The sequence below is a fragment of the Acipenser ruthenus genome, chromosome 8 (genome assembly GCF_902713425.1).
Source record: "Acipenser ruthenus chromosome 8, fAciRut3.2 maternal haplotype, whole genome shotgun sequence".
Taxonomy (NCBI): domain Eukaryota; kingdom Metazoa; phylum Chordata; class Actinopteri; order Acipenseriformes; family Acipenseridae; genus Acipenser; species Acipenser ruthenus.
This window is the reverse complement of record NC_081196.1, coordinates 44,826,089-44,846,044: the sequence shown is the minus strand read 5'-3', so window position 1 is coordinate 44,846,044 and position 19,956 is coordinate 44,826,089. Positions and strand designations below refer to the sequence as shown.

At 37.6% G+C, this 19,956-nt stretch overlaps 1 protein-coding gene across 6 annotated transcripts; it reads right to left on the bottom strand.

The window, feature by feature from the left end:
• Positions 1–205: 205 nt before the first annotated feature.
• On the bottom strand, positions 206–13,655 carry LOC117406961 (P2Y purinoceptor 8-like). 6 transcript variants are annotated; one of them, XM_034011442.3, is made up of 2 exons: positions 13,594–13,655; positions 206–2,679 (listed from the first exon to the last, which is right to left on the bottom strand). In XM_034011442.3, the coding sequence occupies exon 2, from the start codon at positions 2,639–2,641 to the stop codon at positions 1,562–1,564; it is 1,080 nt and encodes a 359-aa protein (XP_033867333.2). In that variant the 5' UTR covers positions 2,642–2,679; positions 13,594–13,655; the 3' UTR covers positions 206–1,561. The 6 variants fall into 6 exon arrangements, with proteins under 6 accessions (XP_033867333.2, XP_033867334.2, XP_033867335.2 ...); XM_034011443.3 differs by having other exon boundaries at positions 206–2,682; positions 13,594–13,649; XM_034011444.3 differs by lacking the exon at positions 13,594–13,655 and adding an exon at positions 4,787–4,942 and having other exon boundaries at positions 206–2,682.
• Positions 13,656–19,956: the final 6,301 nt, after the last annotated feature.

Genomic DNA, 19,956 nt, shown 5'->3' with positions numbered 1-19,956 from the left:
ATTAATATGCTGTTGAATGTTACTTTATGACAACATATATTTATGAGGAATATTATTTCTCCAATATGTGCAAATTTTAAAATGAGATAAAGTCGAAATAGTTAAAATGTGAATGATACTGATAAATACAATGAGTAATGTATTCATAGATCTGTAAGAAAGAGTGATTATATACAGCATCATAGATCTGTAAGAAAGAGTGATTATATACAGCAAATGTGTGGTTAAAAGCAGATTTATTAAAACCATAAAGCCAGTAGTAGAACATGGATAATGAACATTAGGATTCTACAGTAACAGTTCTCATTGTGTATAGGAAAAAACAGACAGTAGAAAATAGCATTGACACATTATGCATTGATTTCAGTGCTACAGTTGACAGTACAAATTACAATCTTAATACCAGCAATAAATACAACATAAAAATAAATGAGTTACAACAGCACAATAATCCCAACGGGTCCAGACTAAGGTATGAGATGCTTCATGGAAGAGTAAGAAGCTTGCATTTTCTTTGGAGGCTCAAATGTCCAGGTTGCATTCAGACTGTTTTGCAATGAGACATTGATTGTTCTGGAAAAAAAGTGTTGGGCATCCCCCTAGTTGTTTATGGTGCTTGTTCCTGTTTTACAACTCAGACAACTTGTTTGCTAAATATCTTGGTATCTCTGAATATATAATCTTCCCCTCTTCAAAAATAGGCACAAATGGGTTTCTGCAATGATAACTGACACAACAGGTATACATGTTAATATACACAGTGAATTTGTATTGTTATATAATACATGTTTCCTTGTTTATTTTGTATTACAATCACTGGGAGTATTACAGCTGTAAATCGAAACTCTTCTCCAGCATAGTGAATGTGCAGGTTATTAGGATCATGGTAAAGCACAGGATAACCGGGTCATGGAAACCATTTGCCTAGCATTGGGAAAGTGCAGGTTAACTGCTTAATGGGAAAGTGCAGGATATCCAGGTAAAGGGAAATGCTTCTCCAAAGTAGGGAATGTGCAGATTACTTGAATAATGCGAAACAGCATGTTATTCAGGTCATGGTAAAGTGCATGCTATCCAGGTAAAGGAAAACATTTCTCCACCATATGTAAAGTGCAGGTTCCCCAGATAATGAGAAAATGCAAGTTAGACAGGAAATGGGTAACATCTACCATATGAACAGTTAACCGTAAAATAATTGTTAAGCTTTCTCAGGACTGGGGAAACAATATTTATTTTATACAGTGCTAATTTTAAACATTTGCAAAAATTTGATGAGTGGACAATTACTCTTTAATGATACCAATATATTTAGAAAGCAGGTGCTCTGACTGGGGAAGACTGAGCAACAATAGTCCCACCAAGCAAAACCAGTAGAAGCGGTCCAACACTTTTTTTCCAGGGCACTTTATGTTTTCCATTCATAAACTGATTAATTGTTATAGTTAATGTGTTCTTAATGCAGTTCATAATTGATACCATCCTTGTATGTCCATTGCCATTGTAAGGTAATTTGTTTGTTCATATATTGTATTATTGTCCGGCATCTGTTACAAATAATCTGCTAACAAGTATCTCTACTGAGTTCAGGACCTGTTATGGGTATCCTGGCTAGTTCTGACAGATTGGATGTAGTTGGTTCATCATGAGCATCAGGCATACAGCAGCATAGTTTTTTCTGAAGTTTGCGTCTAAAATCCTTGGAAGCAAAGTAATACACAAATGGATCAAAGCAGCAGTTCAGGCTGTTGATGCCGAGGCATAACTTGTAATAAACATACAAACTTTTGCCTCTGGACTTATAAATCATGTGAAGAATTTGAAGCAAGATGTTGGGCAGGTAACAGACAATTAAACAAAGCACCACAACCAATATCAGGCACATTGTTTGCTTCTTGATGTCTTGTGTCTCTGTGTTTGGGGAATCTTTCAGAGTTTTAATGATGGAAGTGTAACAGACAATAATGACAATTAGGGGAATAATTAAGAAGAAAATAAGCGGTACAGCGAAATACAGATATCCTGTTACTTTTGGCTTGAATAGATTTTTAGGAACGATGTCAAAGCATGTGGTGATGTTGAGATCTTTAATGCTAAATGTAAAATCTTTGTACAACACTAGCACATGGGCGATGAGCACGACAAGCCAAATGGAAATGCAGGCAATAACAGCAACTTTCGAAGTTCTCCAGTGCTTCGTTTGCAGCGGTCGTACAATCCCCCAGTAGCGCTCCAAACTTATAGCGCATGTGGTTAAAACTGAACAGTACATGTTTCCATAGAACGCGACTATGGATATCCTGCACACAATATCTCCAAAGGGCCAGTCATTGCCGTTCAAGTGGTAGATAATTTGAAAGGGAAGAAATGCGCTGTACAGGAGGTCGGTCAGAGATAGGTTGATTGCATATATTATTGTTGGATTGTTGCGTTTCGTATGGCAGCAAAGCAGCCAAAGGGAAATGGTGTTCAAGGGTATGCTGATGATGAAGACTACCAAATATATAATAGGGAGGGCAACTGTGAGAGTCTTGCTCGTTATCATCTCCAGTATGTCGGGTGATAAGGTAGACGTCGTATTGGCAGTGGTGTAGTTAGGGAGCTCAAACCCTCTGGGGGTCATTGTGAATGGAAGCGAAGCCATTGTGGAAGTTCACACAAGAATGTCTGATGGCAGTAAAGCTGCTGGAAGAGAAAAAAAAATCAGAGTCAGCAGTACATTTTAACAAATATAAAGACATGAAAAAGTATCTTTCACTAGACTCTCCAGTGTTGCACACTAAGCTGATGCAGTCTCGCTCATTCCATTTTTAACATTATTGGTCCATTGTAGGATATATTTCTTATACATGTTTTATGTATTAAGTTCACACTGGAGACCATAAGACTAGACAACAATGCCTCAGCTTAGTTACCCGTTTCAAAGTGATGCTCCAGCGGCGCGCCAAACTGAATTGAAATGAAGTACGCGTTAGAGCCGCACTTCATTATATTACATGAACCAATTGATTTCATACTGGAGAACTGTGGCGACAAGAAATTTCTTCATGAAATGCTTAACTACAAGTATGAGACTCAGAATTGGTTGCTCCTCGTTGCTCCTCTGTGGGCGCTGCCATGATTGATTCTGATGGTAACAGGTGATCAGTGTTGCATTGTGGGACACACGATGCTCGTTAGCATATGATTTGCATATATCAGTATTAAGTACAGTTAGCTGCTGATGCGCCATATAAAACCAAGGCGCACCAGAGGTGCTCGGAGCGGCAGAGGAAGGCGCGCTAGCTTCAAAAGCATGTCAAGGCGTACTTCATTGTTTCAGACGGCGTTCTACTCATGTACTTAATAGGCACATATTTTGTGCCTGAATTCAGTTTGTCACGCTGGTGGAGCATCAGTTTGAAACGGGGGCTATACATTCAGGAATTGACTAATATAAACCGCCAGAGGGCAACTATCACCAGCCACTTGCCAGTATTTGAAATTGTGCAGTACTATTGTGTGCTGATATTGGTACTAGTGATATTGCCAGCCAATTATGGGGACATTGTTTACACTTTTATGTTTTTATAAATATACTTTTATAATGTAAAATGTACACTTTTGTAAAATAAAATAAATAAGAGTGTATGCAAATGTTAAGGTTATTTATTATGTTGTCCTCTTGCCGGCTTTGTACCTTTATGCACCACTAGGCTGTGCTCTGTTCAAACCAGAGAACAAATAATAACTGAAACGAAGCTTTATTTTTAAGGTAAAAAAATGTTTTGTACCAAAACCTATAGAAAACGGTAAGTTAGGTTTCAGAAAGAGAATTTAGATGCACGTTTACGTATCAATCTAGTTGGCACCGCGTTAGTAAAATCTATTTGTAGATTTATTGCTCTGACTTGCTATGACAAAACCGATGTTTAAATAAACAGTAGCATATAGCACTCCACCGTAAATGTATGTATTTTTCTATATGGCGTAGATAGGTCATACATTTAAAAAAAAAATGTATGAACTTTACAATAAACATATATTTTAAATACTGGGTGAAAACACAGTAATGAGTCTGTTGCGGACAGGACGATCACAAGCATTTCTATGATTTCCCATACAGTACACGATTTATCCAGGTGGCATGAAAATGCAAATTCTATTACTGTCCTGGACTAGTGAGATTGCTGTGGACAGGACTCACAAAATCACCATGACTTAAACATGATTGCACATTCCCATGAATTGAGAGGGCTACGTTTTAAAACAACACCATACGTATGTTGCCAGGATAGGTGTGTTTAATATATAAAGCAACAGAGTGTAATTCATTGCATTAACGGTTGCAAACAAAATAAATAAATAAATAAATAAATAAATAAATATTTCGTAACTACAGTAGCGTTGCAGAAAGGACAAAATGCAATGCATCCTGTGAAAACTTCACCAGTCAACCCCAAAACATTTTAACAAGCTTGGGGTACAGAGCACTGTTGACAGTGTTATAGCGGAGGCTTGCCACACATACACCCTAGTGTGGTGTTATCGTTTTGTTTGTGTTATACGTTTATTTCTGTATTTTCAGGTCAGTTAGATCCATAGTAATACACTGTTAAAACACAAAACCTTCCATTATAGTAGTTATCATGCAGCTGCTTTGTGAAAATTAACCGGTACCTGCTTAAATTAATAAATAAATATAATAAAGCCTTGTTAAATGAATCACAAATATTAATGTTTTACAAATACATTGTATTGCCCAATCCTTTGTTTCTGATAAATAAATAAATAAATAAAAGCTACTTACAATAACTGAACAGCAGCTCCACATAATGATTGAAAACCAGATATAATAACTTGACAGTACATGGATATTCAAGCACCTGTGCTGACCTCTAAATATATATATATATATATATGTAAGCCCAGTTGCTGAGAGTTGATGCCTATAACTTATATATAAGCAGAAAAAAACAGTAGCGTGACTATCACATAAACCACAAATATAAGTGTCAAAAAGGATGTTGCCTTTTACAGTGCTTCTAGTCCTAACTACTACGCTGTGGTTAGTTTCCAGTGTTGGGTTGTTATGCCGTCACACAACATGTTCTGTTGTTAATTAAGGCAGCAGTGTGGAGTAGTGGTTAGGGCTCTGGACTCTTGACCGGAGGGTAGTGGGTTCAATCCCTGGTAGGGGACACTGCTGTGTACCCTTGAGCAAGGTACTTTACCTTGATTGCTCTAGTAAAAACCCAACTGTATAAATGGGTAATTGTATGTAAAAAAAATAATGTGATATCTTGTAACAATTGTAAGTCGCCCTGGATAAGGGTGTCTGCTAAGAAATAAATAATAATAATAATTAAGCATCAGAACCAAAGACCACCTTGAAGTTGTTTACTTATTCCCGGTTCCTTATTTGCGATGTAGTTGACAAAGCAGCGTGTCCTTTTCTGTGTGTTTTAACTCACTTACACATCTTGCTCAATTAAGATATTGCTACTATTTAAAAAATAATCGCTCCTTCTTTTTAAAAAAAAAAAGAAAATATTAATAACAAATCTGTAACAGCAGCATAGCGGTACCCTATATTATCCGCTTGTTTTGCCCCATTTACCCCCTTAGATGCCTTGCTCACTAAATATCGAGGTATCCCTAGATAGGTTATCGTCTCCACTTTGCAAAAACACTAACAATTTTAGTGAGCAAGCCGTACCCCACAATCAGTAGCACCCCAAAGTGTAGCCCATTATAACCTATACAGAACACACATCTTTGATGGCCAATTTGCCCCACTTAGACGCATTGCTCACTAAATATCGAGGTATCCCTAGATAGGCTATAACACCCTCTTTGCAAAAACACTAAATATTTTAGTGAGCAAGGTGTCTAATGGGGTAAATGGGGCATCAAAAACGTGCCCCCATGCGTTCTGTATTGGTTATAATGGGCTACACTTTGGGGTGCTGCTGATCGTGGGGTACGGCTTGCTCACTAAAATCTTTAGTGTTTTTGCAAAGAGGGGGTTATAACCTATCTATAGATGAGGTATGACACAGGCCCGGTTTTTGGGATGGAACCGCATAACAGTCTCGCGTTTTGATTGGTCCATGTCTGTCACATGAATATGTCGTCACACGAGTGGAAAAGCTTGCAGACATTTTTAACATTGTGATCAGAGAGAGAGAGAGAGAGATTTGCTTTCCACAACCTTACCATTAAAATATAATGTGGTATTACGCTGTACTGATATAACAAACTATGGGCGATTACTTTATATGAATTATCATGTTATGCACGAATGTAAGAATTGGCTTTCTGTGGTGGTGTTCTTTTTTCTTTCAAGTAGCATATATCTATAATCGGTTTTGCGATATATTTTAATATAAAATGTATACACTATTGCAGTTTTGTTAGAGGATACATTAGTTTATCTCTAATGTAATCACAATTTTACATAGAGACTGCCCCAGTTTTCATTTACGTCGCAAATTCTGGGCCGCTTTGCTTTTCAGATAATGTCCCAAATTCTGAGCCGATTTGGTTTGCAGATAACGTCCCAAATTCTGGGCCGCTTTGGTTTTTAGATAACGTCCCAAATTCTGGGCCACTTTGCATTTTCGAATTCAGCCCAGTTTTGGGGACTCAGAAACTCGGCTGTCAGCTGTCAAAGTCACCCATGCACAGTTTACCATAAACTGGATCGTGAATTCATTTGAGAGTAACCCTTAGTACATGAATCAAAGTTAATGTATTTTTTACTCTCCCCAGAAATCTTTTTTTTTTTTTTTTTTTAAGAAAAAACAGAAATAAAATGTAAATGTTAAAAAAAACGTATTTCTTATTACATGAAGAAACTACATTGCACTGAAATAGATACATGAAAATTAATTAAAGCAGTCGTTTTCCTTTATTAAAGGCTAATATTTAAACACATTTTTGGGAAGGAACATGGTATTCTGAAAAAAGGACATCTCATTTTCTTATGTAACGTCCATCAATATATTGTAATGTTTCAGGTTCTTTTTGGACAGAAATGAGACTGCAACTGTGAGTAGATGAAGGCCGTTTATTTGGACAATAATTAAATAATCACAAAATAAAATCATAAAGTGAGGGAAAGGAGACTGGGAGTCGAAAGTGAAAATAAATGATTGTAGTAATTTTTCTTTTAACCTACCCTTCCCAGTCTTTTCCCCGCCCCTCTTTTGCGCAAAACCTACACACCAATTCCCCTCCACACACGTGTACCACCATGCAACCCCGGCACGCACAAACCACCATGCAACCCCTGCACACATACACCCACCATGCAACCCCTGCACGCACACACCACCATAAGACCCCTGCACACACACACCACCATGCAACCCCTACATGTATACACCCACCATGTGACCCCTGCAGGCACACACCACCATGCAACCCCTGCACGCACACACCACCATGCAACCCCTACATGCACACACCAATATGCAATCTCTGCATGCACACCACCATGCAACCCCTGCATGCACACACTACCATGCAACCCCTACATGCACACACTACCATGCAACCCCTACATGCACACACCACCATGCAACCCCTACATGCACACACCAATATGCAATCTCTGCATGCACACCACCATGCAACCCCTGCATGCACACACTACCATGCAACCCCTACATGCACACACCACCATGCAACCCCTGCACGCATACACCCACTGTAGCAATTCTTTGCAAAATATATTTTTGGGTATTCAGCCCCATTCATGTCTATGGCAGTGTTAAAAAAACACATTTTCAGTCATATCTCTCGAACCACAGCACCTACAACCACCGTTCGAAGGGTTCTAAACCAGCCTGAATGTAACATGCCCAGTTTCATAGCAATTCTTTGCAAAAAATATTTTCAGGGCGTTCAGGGTGATCAGCCTCATTCATGTCTATGGCAGGGTTGAAAAACACATTTCAGGCATATCTCTCGAACCCAAGCATGTAGAACCACCATTCAAAGTGATATAGACTCAGGGGAGCACCCCAAACCACCCCCTAAAAAGGTGTGGTGGTTCACCCAAAAACTCATGTGATGACGAAAAAATTAACTTTGCCAAGCCGTCCTGGCATCTGAACCATGGAAATGGTGACTCCTTGTGTGGGGCCCCATGGGGCCCTGCCGCAAAAAAAAAAAAATCAAGTTCCTTACCCCCACAGAACCCGAGATACGCCCTGTCAAAAATGTCCAAAAACTACCCTTTTCGGGGTCATATCTCCATGACCCTGGGGCCTAGAAACCGGGTTGAACTTCCTAGGGTCATGTCTGGGGGCCCTCTTTCACAGGGAGCCACCCATTTTCAAATGCTACATTTTCAACAAATGTACACATTTTCAGCAAGATGGCATGTCAAGGTTGCATTTCCAATAGTTTTTGAGCTCCAGGTTGGCAAAAAAGTCTAAACTGGTGTCCTTTCTAGCTGGGGACATGTCGTTTGGAAGGATCGACAGGGGCCCCGAGGTGGACCTCCGTACCGATTTTCATGTCTCGGGGACCCCCGGAACCCGAGATATTGGACCCCGGAAAAATGTCTATGGGAAATCCCATTATAGCGGTGGGGTGGCGTATGAACCCGTGGCCATTGTCTTTCTTTAGCTAAGACTCTTGTGCACGCAAAGAGTGCCCTTCTGAGTTCGTTGGCCCAGGGGTCATGGAGATACGGGTACGATAAGAGACCACCCCCCTCCCTATGGCAAATCCCATTATAAAAACACCATCGGGGTAAGGCTCGACCAATGGTGTACGACAGGAGGACCCCCCCCCCACCCCCCACCCCCCGACCGCGATTTCCTATAGCAAAATACATACAAAAAATGTCCATTATATATAAGACCTGAAATGTGCACATTTTGTAGTGTATTTATGCAACAGAAGCACCAATTTAAGTCCATTCCAAGTGTTTTGCGATCACAGTATCAGCTTGAGTGTATCATAGCATAGTTTTGCACCAAAAGCGAGCAGAGACAAAAAAAAAGCACTATATACCCTATTCTTTAAAATATCATTTTGCAGTGCAAATTTGAGGAACGCATCCACTTAGCAACTTGCAAATTGTTACTGCAATTTAAAGGCCTGTAGTGTCAAGTTGGTAGACTGGTAGTCCCTAACTGATTCAAGTGTTTTTGGAATGATTCCTGCAAAGACTGATTTATAAGAAAAAAGAGAGATTGACAAACAGCATTTTGCTTTATATGCAGAAACGGGCAACTACAAGAGGGTGTCAAACAAGCTGTGAATGTCCTAGGAGGCTACAGAGTACCTCTGGGTATGATGTCCAAAACCACTGTATCGCTGTATAACTGTATACCCTATAAATAACAATTTTTATTGTGTATTTGAGGAACACAACCAATTACAAACTTCATTTGAATTGCTGTGCTATCAGAATATCAGTGTATAACTTTGCTGGGTATTGCAGTGTATGCTGGGTATCAAAAGCATACACTGCAATACAGCCATTTAACATGTAATGGACATAAAATTCAAAGAATCGTGATAATATCGAATATCGTGATCTTATGCAGGGTATCGTATCGAGGTAGCCTAAATCAGGTATCGCAGAACACTAACTCGAACAGACTAATGATCGACGAAACTTAACTTCAAATCAATTCAATTCAATTTTGAAAGCCAGGTTATATCTACTACTGTATAATAATAATAATAATAATAATAATAATAATAATAATAATAATAATAAGAGAAGTACCTTTGTATTCAAATATTTTTCAACAGCAGGATTCAGTGGTATATCATCTTAAGGAACATAAGATCCTGTTTCATTGATTGAGCCTCTCAGAGGGTTTCGTTTGCTGTTGGAAATTCAGTCAATCTATCAGCGACAGTCTGGAGGTATAGCATTATAAAATTGTACATTATAAACAGATTACTCTATTCTAAGATGATTTACTTTTCACAACCATGGGAAAGCTCTGATAGCTCTGTGCCCATTCTCTGGTTGGCATTTTTAATTGTATTTTTTTTTCTTATTCCAAGTTTCACTGGCCTTTTGCATTATTTGTTCCATTAGCATTTCTTAACATGAGATTTGTGACAGGATTACAGAAGATGAGGTCACTCACAATCCTGAGCAAAGCCAAACAAAAGCGAGTCCAAATGCTGTACCGTGTACCACTTCCAATTGTTAAATGCCTATTTCTATCTAACAAAACACCCCAAGAGATGCTCTGACTTAGAAGTCCCTTAACCGCATGATGTTTTCAGTTTCCTGTGTACATCATACCACAAGGTAATTCATGAAAGTATGCTATTTTATATTAAAAAATAATGATAAACTGCTTTTTAAAAATGAAAAAGGACCATGTCTCACTTTTAGAAAGGAGACAAAAATTCCCCCGACAAGTAAGTAATATAGAAAACGAGAACCCAAATCTGTCTGATTCAGAAAGTGTGGTTATAGTCACTGTAGTTTCAGTGTCATGACAGAGCCAGTGTGGGGATGAGGCCACTTGCCCTAATTAGTATATTTCCTCTAACTGATTCATAAACCAACATGTTAATCTGGCATTGTTTGCCATTTTGAAGTATTCCAGCAAACAGTACATTTTAATTAAGCAGCTGTTACTTGTGGGCCTGAAATCAAATCCCCCAGCAACCACAAGATACTGTAGTAATGGCATTTCCCAAGAAGTTCCCAATATACCGTACATACAGTGCCTATAGAAAGTCTACATCCCCTTTCAAAATTTTCACCATTTGTTGCCTTATAGCCTGGAATTAAAATGCATTAAAATATATATTTTTTTCATTTATCTACACAACCTACTCCACAACTTCCAAGTGAAAAAAATATTCTAGAAATTTGTAGAAAATTAATTAAAAATAAAAACTGAAATAGTTTGGTTGGATAAGTGTCCACCCCCGTGGTAATAGCAATCCTAAATTAGCTCAGGAGTAACCAATCGCCTTCAAAATCACACACCAAGTTAAGTGCCTCCACCTGTGTTAAATTGTAGTGATTCACATGATTTCAGGATAAATTGAGCAGTTCCTGTAGGTTCCCTCTGCTAGGTAGTGCATTTCAAGGCAAAGACTCAACCATGAGCACCAAGGCGCTTACAAAAGAACTCCGGGACAAAGTTGTTGAAAGGCACAGATCAGGGAATGGGTATAAAAAAATATCAAAGGCATGAGTATCCCTTGGAGCACGGTCAAGACGATTATTAAGAAGTGGAAGGTGTAAGGCACCACCAAGACCCTGCCTAGATCAGGCCGTCCCTCCAAACTGGATGACCGAGCAAGGAGACTGATCAGAGAGGCTACCAAGAGGACAATGGCAACTTTGCAAGAGCTACAGGCTTTTATGGCCAAGACTGGTCAAAGTGTGCATGGGACAACAATATCCCAAGCACTCCACAAATCTGGCTTGTATTGTAGGTTGGCAAGAATGAAGCCATTACTCAAGTAAGCCCACCTTGAATCCCGTTTGAAGTATGCAAAAAAAACACTCAGGAGATTCTGTAGCCATATGGCAAAAGGTTTTGCAGTCTGACGAAACTAAAATGGAACTTTTTGACCTGAATGCAAAGCGTTATGTTTGGTGCAAACCCAACACAGTGCATCACCCAAAGATGTGTGGTCCAGTGGTTAAAGAAATGGGCTTGTAACCAGGAGGTCCCCGGTTCAAATCCCACCTCAGCCACTGACTCATTGTGTGACACTGAGCAAGTCACTTAACCTCCTTATGCTCCGTCTTTCGGGTGAGACGTAAGTGACTCTGCAGCTGATGCATAGTTCACACACCCTAGTCTCTGTAAGTTGCCTTGGATAAAGGCGTCTGCTAAATAAACAAATAATGTTATGGGGATGTTTCTCATCGACAGGGACTGGGGCACTTGTCAGGATAGAAGGGAAAATGAATGGAGCAAAGTACAGAGAAGTCCTTGAGGAAAACCTGCTGCCCTCTGCAAGAAAGCTGAAACTGGGATGGAAGTTCACCTTTCAGCATGACAATGACCCAAAGCACACAGCCAAAGCTACACTGGAGTGGCTAAGGAACAAAAAGGTAAATGTCCTTGAGTGGCCCAGTCAGAGCCCCGACCTAAATCCAATCGTAAATTTGTGGCATGACTTGAAGATTGCTGTCCATCAACGCTCCCCAAGGAACTTGACAGAGCTTGAGCAGTTTTGTAAAGAAGAATGGTCAAATATTGTCAAATCTAGGTGTGCAAAGTTGATAGAGACCTATCCCAACAGATTCACAGCTGTAATTGTTGCCAAAGGTGCTTCCACTAAGTATTTACTCAGGGGGGTGGAGACTTATCCAATTATGATCTTTCAGTTTTGTATTTTTAATATATAACTTTTTCCCCCTTAACAGTGTGGAGTATGATGTGTAGATAAGTGGAGAAAATCCTCATTTAAATGCATGAAACTCTGAGACACTGACACAACAAAATGTGAAAAAAGTTCAAGGGGGTATAGACTTTCTATAGGCACTGTATACATAGGGCCCAAATTTACAAAAATAGAATAAAAATAAAATAAAATAAAATTCACAAAATTAGATCCAAACAACTAAGTAATGTTATTCTAATATAATGTTATGTCTTCTGAGCACTCTCAAGTTGTTTGTTGCTCAGTTTGTGCATACTTTACTGTAATCATGAATCTCTTTCCTTAAAATCAATGCTCTATGTAAATAACACAAATAACACCTAATAGTAAGTAAGCTGTGGTTTAGCAGGACAAGTCGTCTACTATAAGAATGGATGGTGTTCCATGAACATGGCAGTAATAACAACAGCTTTGTATCAGCTTCTAATTTCCACTAATGGTTTTACACCATTTCTGTGCTGCTTGTGTTATATACTGTAAGCAGTACAACTGTTATCACATTGAATTAGACCAAGAAGCACAATGCACATTGTGCTTGGTAAATGGAAAGTGATTAAGAAACATGTGGGGCTGAAATGAAACCCACATGGCAATACAATGCTGGGATTTTCCATAAGTTTTACATGAAACAGATATCTTCTAAGTCTAACAAAAGACTGAACAGTTTCACTCTTTATCATACTATTTACTTAGTTCCCCAGTCTCTTGTAGTATATAATGTATGTTTTAATATTGACGTAATAAGAAAAGATGGAACACTGACAAACATTTTGAAAGAATATCTCCACTTAACTGTGGTCAGAATGGAATATTTAGAACCCCTGATATGCATCATCTCATTTACAAGGGAATCCTGGAGAACATCCGCCACACACACTATCCAGTTACATCTCAAACACTGACAAAACAATTCACAGACAGTCTAACAACAGATACAATATCATCAGTTACATGTAATAGTGTATTGTAAATGAAATCTTTGTTAGATAGGCAATGACTTTCCTTAAGAAAATAGTCACTTTATAGCTGCCTCTTGATTCCTCATTCTGAAAAAGCTGCTTTCAGGAACTTTTATCGGTATCTGAACATATTTACATGTGAACCACGAGGAGCAAATATAACATTTTACTAATCATACATTTACTTCAAACTCAACATGAAAGTGTACAAACAATGAAAAAAATAAGAAGTTAGCCATTCAAATGTATTACTTACAGTACATCCACCCAGCGTCTTGACAGTCAACAGGTTCTATGAATAACTGTTGTAACGGTTGGTTTTAGGAAGAAAGAAAAAACATTGTATGTGAAACTAACTGTAACCACCAGTACCACGTCAACAAGTGTCTGCCTTGAATTTTTAGAAACAGTGCAGAAATGCTATATTATATTTAAAATGTTAGCTATGTGGACACAAAGTTAGAAAACTCCAAATGATTTAATTCCTCCTTTTTAATAATAATAATAATAATAATAATAATAATAATAATAATAATAATAATAATAATAAAGTGCTTCTTGTTTTTGATCCATTTGAAATCTGAAGTATGTAAACACACTTTACATAATAGGGAATAGAAATGCCACAAAACAAATGAGAAATAACTTTGATGCATTTTATAGGAAAATATTCTGTTCTATTGCCTGCCATAGACATATGTAACATAATCAGGAACAAATTGGAGCAAACAGGGTTTGCGCATCCATGTGATTAAACAACTCCTGGCGAAGGCATACATTTAGGGACGTGGCCTCATCAGAATATGAATGATTTTGAAAACTGAAGACTGGCATTGCGCTGCTCCTCACGTCATATATTGAAGACATTTTCACAGCCCGTCTAAAGACGTGGGCAAAATAATTGCTGTCACTAGGAGGGAAAGTCGACCAAACTAACTTCTGTGCAGCTTAACACCGAAACATCCCACTACTAACTCCTCCAAAGTCAATAAACCTGAAGAACGGCAAGGAGTTGCAGGGGAGTTCAGAATGAATGACAAAACCAAAAGAATGAAAGTTCAGCGAAGTCGCTGTGCATCCAGTGTGCAATGGTAAGGAGTGTTTGTAATTGATGAATTCCATTTCAAGACGTCTTTATTATATAGATAACACACCAGAAACCCCACGCTTTGGCTTGCCACAAAATTAACATTTTCCAGAAACAATGCATGTCCAGGATCTGTTCCTGCTGAGAGGTGTTTGATGAGCAATTTTATAAAATATATTTCCGGCTTACACCGCAAAGAAGCGCCTTAACCACTATGCAAAAGAGACGGGCTCATCTGCGTTCTTGGTTATAGAGCTTTTAACCTCATCTGACGGGACAGAATCCGTAACAGCAGTGTATCACACAACACTGCCCGTCACATAAGCCTACACTTAAATACAATGTTTCGCTTGTCATAATTATGACATTTTCCTTTCTATAAATACTTTTGAAAATTATATGTACTGTCATTTGTGACAAAAAAGGACTGTTTCTTTAAAAACCTGAACATTACCTTCAGGAAAAACAGACAAAATCAATGTGGTTGCTATAGAAATGGGCAGGAGGAGGATACAATAGGACTTTTGTTAGACCCCAATAAACAGGTCCAGATGTAGCGGCAAGCAGGGCAGCAGTGTGGAGTAGTGGTTAGAGCTCTGGACTCTTGACCGGAGGGTTGTGGGTTCAATCCCCAATGGGGGACACTACTGTTGTATCCTTGAGCAAGGTACTTTACCTAGATTGCTCCAGTAAAAACCCCACTGTATAAATGGGTAATTGTATATAAAATAATGTAGTATTTGTATAATGTGAAATAATGTGTAATGTGATATCTTGTAACAATTGTAAGTCGCTCTGGATAAGGGCATCTGCTAAGAAATAAATAATAATAATAATAATGTAAAAGCAACTGGCTGCATGAGCCTGCTAGCTTCACCTGCATCCATTATTATTGTTATTATTATTTGTTTATTTAGCAGACGCCTTTATCCAAGGCGACTTACAGAGACTCGGGTGTGTGAACTATGCATCAGCTGCAGAGTCACTTACAACTACATCTCACCCAAAAGACGGAGCACAAGGAGGTTAAATGACTTGCTCACGGTCACACAATGAGTCAGTGGCTGAGGTGGCATTTGAACCAGGGACCTCCTGGTTGCAAGCCCACTTCTTAACCACTGGACCACACAGCCTCCCATTAATTTTACGTCGTTAACCCCCTTTCTTGAACACTTCCAGATTTATGGGCCTTATAAAAAGTGGTTCCTTTAGAAAGGAAGGGATTTACATTTGGAATCAATTTTTTGCATTTTATTTAATAGGCTACAAATTTCATTGATAGAACTATAGTTATTGTGGGGGCAAAATCCAGTTTTGCTATTGTTGATGAATGTGCGTTGTCACACGAAGTTCTATTTTAGGTCCCTTGCTTTTCTCTCTCTTTGTGGCAGAAGTGAAGTTCTGTCAGGTTTTCTGTGTGTACATCTCTAATGATGAAACAATTATTTACAGAGCACTAGTCCTAGCAATGCTCTTACTTGATATCTGCAATCTTGCACACAAATACCCTGATAAGGACAGTTATTTTTATTTATTTTTTTACTTTCTTTATTAAACACACAATATATATTTAAACAGCACAACCTTTTATGTAATACCAATATCTCTACACATATTGCAAGTATGCATTTAATATACATACATATGTTATTGATTTTGTTGCCTATTTAGTCTGTTATTGCAGAAGGGTCCTATCAGTTAGATTTCAGGAGTGGACATTTTATATTCTCTAGGTAGAGATGCCAATCCAGTGAGATTAGAAATGCTATCAGTTAGGATCCCAAACAGAGCCTGCACCCTGGTACAAACTCCAGTCGTGATCTCTGCAGGCAGAATTTCAAATCCTACCAGTAGAGGTGTTTGTACCAGTGTCAACTCAAATTCTGGATAGAATGATTTTAGACTGGGATCTGCCTGCCAGCATATACATACACCAGGCTTCAGAAAATGATAAGGGTTTGTAAATAAAATATCACTTGGCCAGAAATCATGCCACAGGACCACACATCAGACCCTTGCTTTATCTGTAAATGAGAGACATTTATATTTTTTCATAAAACACACTATAAAAAAACTTTATAGTATGAATTTTATTTTCATTTCAGACTTACATTGCAAAAAATATCTAATTTACCCAACCCTCAAAAAAGGAATTGAAACTCAACTTCCCGGTACCTTCGGTTTGAACCATACAGTATTGCACAACACTGTTCAATACAGAGGATGCACATTTACCACATTTAGCTTAATTGCAGTTACTCAAACTGTTCAGGGATAAAATATTAAATGATTAACCCTTTCCCCCACAACTGACAATACCACTACCAGTCAGATATCTGACAGGCAGAGGCAGTGACCACAATACTGAGAAAAGAGGTACACAGCAGTGCCCATCGTATAATGCTGAGGGCAGCTTGTATGATTTTTCAATCATACAAGTTGCCGTTACTGCCACTACAACTGCTAATATCTTCTATATATTCTAAGCCACTTCAGCTCAAAAAAGATTATTTTCAGTGTTGTAGAAAGTCCTCAGGAAAATCTAACAGCATCCTTACCTTTCACCTGTGACCAAAGATGGCTTTCATGTTGGGGTGCAACTTTTTGGTTTCTGATGCTGAACCCAGCACTTCAAGATATCGGCTTCATACTTGGTGTAGCATAGCTGTATTCTGTAATTCACGTGGCCAGGTCTGGCACCCTTTCATGCCAGTTTCAAGCCTGATATACCATTCAATCTTACATGACATTTCCTTTAGACTTTAAACTTGGAAAATCTTTGCTTTTGTTCACACATTTCTAGTTCACACAATGATTCAGTGCTAGACACAGCCCAAAAGTGCAGTCTACAAATACTAAAACACTCACAGTGAGACACTTACTCATCCAATCTCAGCAAACAACAGGCGAAAACCATTGATTCATACAGTAGGTATGGGTAAGCAGACATAGCAGGGGAAAATAAATCGACCTTCTTTGCTTCCAGGTTGACGAGTAGGCACTAACAGTTTAATATTTATTAGAAATGGATTGGCTGAGTCAATCAGGTATCAAGCTGAGCTGCTGTAGTTATCACAGATAGATTGACCTTGTCTCTTTCGGCTCTTGAAGGTGTAATAAGATCAGTCATTTTCTTTTTTCACTTTGAAACTAGTTCATATTATTTACACTTTGTTTAAATGATTAGTTGTGCTCTAATATCACATTATATGTTTTGCTATCACCTCAGCATGTGATGAATTTAACACATAAAACATATTGCCACAAGTGTTGTATGAACACCCCATATATATATATATATATATATATATATATATATATATATATATATATATATATATATATATATATATATCCCATGTTAAATCCCCTTGATATAAAGATCAATATTTAGAGAATAAAAATAAAATTAATTAATTAATAGACATTTTGATGAGCCCACTGTATTCTCTTACAGTAAAAAATACATTGCAATACTTCGCCATACATTTTTATATTCTTCTCTGTGCTTTACCATAAAGTATCTTTAATAAACATGTATTGTAATAAACTTTAACAATATAAGGAAGTTAATTTCTACATCCGATTGCAGAGGATTGGTGATCTCTTACATATGTTGATGATTAAAAAGCCGAGAACTGATTCAGGCCAATAGAAAAAGTTACCATTGCATGGTAAACTGATCTGGGCCATTAATAGCAAAAAACAAAAAAAACAAACAAACAAAAAAAACAAAAACATCCACACACTATTTAAAACTTAGCAGGTAGGAGAGGTTTTATTTTGTAATGTTATTTGTCAATTTCCAGGGCTGTGTAGTTTTAATTGGTATGAGCACACGTTTTGCCTTGCATTTTCCAGAACACATCACAGAGAAATCCTATGACATCAACTGTGCCACTTTCAGTTTTTACCGTGCTGTGTTCACCATATCAGCACAGCTGACATCACCTGCTTTAAAAACTCACAGCTGAGGCACCTCTCGGAATTCCGTTCAACTGCAAAGTCCATTCAAAACGATCACACCGCAATTGGCCGCGTATCTCCGTCACTTAATGGTATTCTCGTCAACCTTTCCCCTCTTTTCAATGAAATTGACAATGGACTAAATAAACCCATAGTTCCAGCGCCCCTGCCTACAATAGAACACAATGGCTGTTCTTTTTCATGACTGAAACAGTGGAACATATATTTCTCCCACCACTTTTTATTAAGTATAGTGCTTTTTCCAGTGCTTGTTTCCAAAACTTTAAATTTCAATCTGGGGTCTATTATGCCAAAAGTAGTAACATGAGTATGTGCTTCACTCAGTGCAAGTAAGGAAAATGTTGGAGGATATATGCCTTCAAACATGCATATTGAAAATAAAATTAGATTCTTACACACTTGCCAACATCTTTTTTTGTTTAATAATTTAAATGTGCTTCATATAGAATTACTATAGTTTGTGGTACTCAACACATGCATAAAGCAAGTTATAATGTTAAATTTTGTTTAAATAAATTTGAATTATATATATATATATATATATATATATATATAAATATTTAACTAAATCTTAAATCTCAAATAAATGTAACATTTAGCTCAATATTTAAGTAGCCAGCTAAATCTGGAGTTTGTATGCAAATAAAATCTGGCTGCTTTGTGCTTTCACGCAATTTGATTGGCTCTTGTAATGCTAATCGGCACCCCATATATTAAAAATATTTAAAATATATTTTATTTTCAGGACATTTCTGGCAAAAGCCCTTTTTCAGCTGTTTAAAAAGAAAGGAAACACAGTGCAGTAAACTTCTTCTTATTGAAGATTTGTAATTATACAACAATTCTGTGAATGATGTCAAGATTATTAGAATAGAATGTTCATTCCCAGTTTGAAGATAAACTCGCGTTCCTTTTGTTTCTGAGCAAAATTTGTTCCATAGCACTGATTGATCACACAGACTGTGATGTGTTCATCTTTTGCCGAAAACGTCCTGAAAATAAAAGGTTTTTTAATATTTTAAACCTATTGTGTACATTTTTTAAAAACCTTTTCTTTCATGTATATATATATATATATATACACACAACATTTATGTTATAGATATGCTTCAAGTTATATATATGCTTCAAGGGATGTTTTTAGCATTTAATCTGGTTTACTGCTTACCCACAATTAAAGCGTAAGTATACGTGTTCAAAGCTGATATAAACCTGCAAGAACATCGATTTCCTGTTTCTAACACCCTTCTCTGGTGACTTTTTGTGTAAGTGGCTTTTGTTTTACTGTTATTGTGATCAGATACTGGAATCGGATAAACGTTAAAAGTGGTTTAAGTTAAATGTATTCAATACATCTGGTAGAAAGTGTATCAAATACATTAGTATAAACTAATACACTTATTTCGAGGTTGGCATTTCTGGTGTTTTCTTTTGTTGTAAATGTTCTTTTCATATTGTGCTGCTGAGCACCACAAAGTAGACTATATAGAACAAAGAATACTGCAACAAATCACGTTCACATTGTAGTAAATAGTTATTCATGCA

Excerpts from the sequence above, each read along its gene's own strand:
- LOC117406961 (XM_034011442.3), bottom strand. The coding sequence starts at position 2,641 with ATGGCTTCGCTTCCATTCACAATGACCCCCAGAGGGTTTGAGCTCCCT.